Here is a 4,382-nt window from a genome sequence, read left to right on the forward strand (position 1 = left end):
GAGTTGGCGTAACCATCCGCTTTGCTGCACCCTAGTATTAGGGTGAGGACAGAAATAAGTCATGACAGTGTGGTAGGCACAGTTGCATGTTGGGAGTCTGAGAAAGTAGGAAGAATTCTCCCTACTAGGTTTAGATATATCAATGTGCCAAAGTTTTTTGTTTTTTTTAAAAATTCAGATTAGTAGTTTGAACACTATTGAATTTCAAATTTCTCCCACAAAGGCATCTCAAGGCATCCGTGACAATCTAGCTCTTTCCAGGAAGTGAAGGCAGAGTCCCTGGTATTCCTCCTGACAGACCTGTGTTGGGCCCTAGAAGTATCTGCGGCTACTGCAATTGCTGTTGTTGCTCCATTTGCAACTTCTCAGTCTCAAAAACAACAGGAAGAACCAGAATCATAAAGGAAGTGGTCCCAATCCATAGGGCTGCCCTGGAAAACCTGTACATTTTTTGAGCCACAGAGGAGGAGAGATCAAAAGTGGCTCCAGTCACAGACCGAACCCTCTCTGGTAACATCTCAGTCAGACCCCACAGTCTCTCTGACAGGGTCTCATCAAACTCTTTGTCATCGTCCTCTTCCAGCCCCTCTTCAGTCTTCTCAGAGTTGCCCTTCAGAAGTAATTTGTCCAGAGACAACGGTGCCCCAGGGCCAGTGGCAGGGGTGGCAGGAGCCATGATTGTCTGGATTAAAATTTGAGCTCTTCTTACGTATTAAATATTATAACTGCATTTGAATTAAAATTGATTTTCAAGAAGTTAGTATTTATCAGAAAAATACCTACTGATTGATGGGAAGACACAAGTGCATAGACAGGTATTGTAGTGATCATACCATAATCCTCCCGGGGCAAAATTTGTTGCCAGTGAAGCCCAAGAAATAACTGGACTTACTTAACTTTCTTGTCTAACATCAAATTTATGATGTATACTCAGGATACCTGAGTCTCTGAACTGTCCATGTGAGGGCCAAGTCATGGGCCTCAGCAGACTTGCAGTTCCTACCCTCTGGTTTCTTGGACTTATCCTGGCCAGTTGACAGGGAGGTGAAGAGGGTCAACCACCACACCAGGGAGCCAAGAGTGCCTACAGCTGCAAGCAGGAGAATTGCAACCATCATCCATGTGGAATCTAAGCTCCCTCTTGATGTAGAGGATGATTGGACATAACCATCCCAAGGGTCCACAGGATGGAGGAATAGAGTATGGATTAGAGCGGACTTAACTGGTGTTCTGCTAGGGAACTGTTGTGATTAGTAAGGGAAGAAATTGTAGTAGCGATGTGGAGAGGGTGGCCACGGTGGCTGCTTATGGTAGGGAGAATGAAGAAAAGATACGATGCGGGGGCATTTTCAGGATTTGGGTGGTGCTGCAGGGACAGATGCTGGATATTGTGTGTCCTGCCATGGCCCACTAGGTGGACTGGGGGAGAATGTAGACTGCAGTGTAGACTGCTGTCCATGTGGTGCAGCAGTGCTCCAAAATGTATTCACCAGATGCAGTGAAAGTGCCATGAGGATGGAAGAGGTTGTTGATGTGGGAGGAGTGGGGTAGGGGGGATGGGGGAGTATATGGGGATCTCATATTTTTTTAATGTAACATTTAAAAGAAAATAAAGAATAAAATAAAAATTTAAATAATAGGCACATCCCAATTTTCCTTGTACACTTATTGACCTATTTTAATTAAATAGATTTTTGGATTTTTCTCTTTCTTTTTTTCTTGGTTGGGTGAGCTAAGTATTTGACTCATTTCCATTTCAAAGTTTTTTTGCTTTATCAATTTGGAATTTAAGTGAATCTATTACCGTATATATCCATTGATTTGATAAGTTTTGGTAATGTCTATTTACAACACAAGTTTTCAGTCTTTTCTCACATGGCACTTTCTTTGTCTGGATAGTAAAGATAAGGAGAAATGAGATGAGGATTAGACTGTTTCTGCTGATGACATTTGAATGGATAATCTCTAGGTTCTAGTGTAGGACGTGTTGCTTGTGTAAATAGATGGAATTATCATCATATAGGAGTTTATTTTCTCTTACATTCTGCACATGTATTTACATATACACACATATACATACGTGTATACATATAAATATATACATATAACAACCATACCCAAGTATACATATATACCTATGTATATATGTGTGTGCATGTGAGCATATGTATGTATATTTCATCCTGTTATTTTTAAGGTACTTGCTGAAAAGTAACTTTACCTCTCTTTTGTAGGTTATATAGCTAAGGTAAAAATAGTCTATAATTGTTTCAAATGTCCTATGTAGGTAAAGGTGAAAAGCTAATGGATCAGCTCTAATGACTACCCTACTTTTTTTATTTTGAATTTTGGCTAGGTTAAGGACTTGGTAACTTGGCATGGTTAGAAACTTCAAGCAGATCTCATAAGTGTTGTCTCTGTAGAGAAGTTCTAAGTCAAACACTAAGAAAACTGCACATTTTTCTGTCTCAGTTCTGTTGCATTGACCTGTTGGATTGTCAAATAAAAGGGCATGAATATTACAGTTTAGCTTCATATTAACCAGATCCTGCTTTATTGCCATCACAAAAACTTCTGGTGTCATGATCCAGAGGGCCTATGATTCTGAATTTCATAAATGTGGTATTATAATGTCCATATGAGGAAATTAATGTTACTTGCTTGCGGTTTTCATTGGTTTTAAATTCTCCTCTGCTATTTGTGGTTTATTCCGAATTCTGGAATTCATTGTGTTCCCAAGATTTTTTAGTAATGTATGCATTTTTAAATCGCTGTCTTCCTTCTTCAGAGGCATAGTCCAGAAACAAAAGAGCACTTGGTGTTCTCATTATGTATTTTTTTTCTTGTGTTCATGAATTTTCCTGTGTGGGGTTTTATAGACCAGTTATTTAAGGCTGTTTCTTTCTGTAAAGTGGAGGTAATAGCAGTACCTACCTTACAGGGTTTTTGTGAAGATTAAATAAACTAATGCATGTAAAATGAAGAGCCCAATGTGTGGCATATAGTAAGTGATAAATAAATGTTATTTACTAAAGTCATTGCTATTCCCAGAATTAGATAATAGACTAATGCAAAACTCACACTCATTTTGATTTGGCAATGTGAGTATTTGTATTTCCATACTCCCTACCCCCATCCCCAACAATGCGGAGCCCTGGACCTTAGTATCAGGTAATAAGTAGCAACTTCTGAAAGGTCCATTAATTTTTAGAGTCCACTGATGCACCATTGAGTAAAATGGCTTATTTGAGTCTCTGAATTATATCCTAGAAGAGTTAACCTTTTTTTTCTCCAAAAGAGCAAAGGAATTTATTCCCTTTTCACTAGTATTCTCAGACCTATTAAGCTTTAAGTAGTAGTAAGGCTTCTGTGACGGCTTTGAAGAATATATTATATTTTTAATTCTCACTCCAAAGGGCCTATTACATACAGTTCTATCATTGAGTTGTTTGATTTCCATCTAAGAGAGTCATTCTGGCTAAGGTTAACAGCCATTTCTTTGTCTCAGATTGCCTTTTTATTATCTGACATAACATTTACTGATTATGAAAACGTTAAGTAATCAAAAAGTTTAATGAAAGAGTTAAAAGAATTAAGTAAAATGAAAAGCATAGTAGCTTTCCATGTTTAAAGGGCCAACTGGATCTTTTCTCCCCCAGTATGCTAAAAGAAGTTCTAATAACTCCTGGATTATGATTCGGAAGGGAAAGGAGAGAAAAGAAGTGTCTCTCAGATGGGATGAATTATCAAGCTGTGCAAGCTGCCATAATGTTGGAAATGAAATTTATGAAATAAAAAAGCAAATTGCTTATTTATTTTAGTAATGTTTGAAGATTAATACTAAACCTGGACTCTAGTCACTTTTCCTGTTAATTTGAATGGGTGATAGTTACTTCTTTTTCACCTTACCTCTGTCAGGTAAATCTGTATAGAGGGAGATTCATTTCATGAATTTTATCTCTTTAGGATGAGAGCTCTGTTGACCACAGCCAGAGAAGGCCTACCATTTAATAGGGCCCCCTGTCTCCATTTGTATTGGTCATTGACCCAAATAGACAATGGTAGATAATCAACTCAAACCCAGATTTCTAGGTATAATTTTTAGCAGTGACCTTCATTTCAGAGCTCTTTTGTACACAAGCCTCAGGAATAACATGATGCTTCCATTTTTACCTTGGGTGCGAGAAGGATTTACTTCGGGGTCTACTAGATTAAAATCCCAGGACTTCCACATGATATCATGGGAGTTCAGTCTTCAGTGCTGATTATGAATTTAGGTACAGGAACTTTGATTTATGGTAAACCTTGCTAAATCTTGGGGAATCCAACTCCTTGCTTAAAACCTGCTGAAAGCATACGGTAGTGTGACAGGTCTGAGGAAG

At 38.3% G+C, this 4,382-nt stretch overlaps 1 protein-coding gene across 1 annotated transcript; it reads right to left on the minus strand.

Moving 5' to 3' along the window:
• Positions 1-328: 328 nt before the first annotated feature.
• On the minus strand, positions 329-676 carry LOC101423808 (mitochondrial import receptor subunit TOM22 homolog). The gene has a single exon (XM_012529049.1). The coding sequence runs from the start codon at positions 674-676 to the stop codon at positions 329-331; it is 348 nt and encodes a 115-aa protein (XP_012384503.1).
• Positions 677-4,382: the final 3,706 nt, after the last annotated feature.

This window comes from Dasypus novemcinctus, chromosome 2 (genome assembly GCF_030445035.2).
Source record: "Dasypus novemcinctus isolate mDasNov1 chromosome 2, mDasNov1.1.hap2, whole genome shotgun sequence".
Taxonomy (NCBI): Eukaryota; Metazoa; Chordata; class Mammalia; order Cingulata; family Dasypodidae; genus Dasypus; species Dasypus novemcinctus.

Excerpts from the sequence above, each read along its gene's own strand:
- LOC101423808 (XM_012529049.1), bottom strand. The coding sequence starts at position 676 with ATGGCTCCTGCCACCCCTGCCACTGGCCCTGGGGCACCGTTGTCTCTG.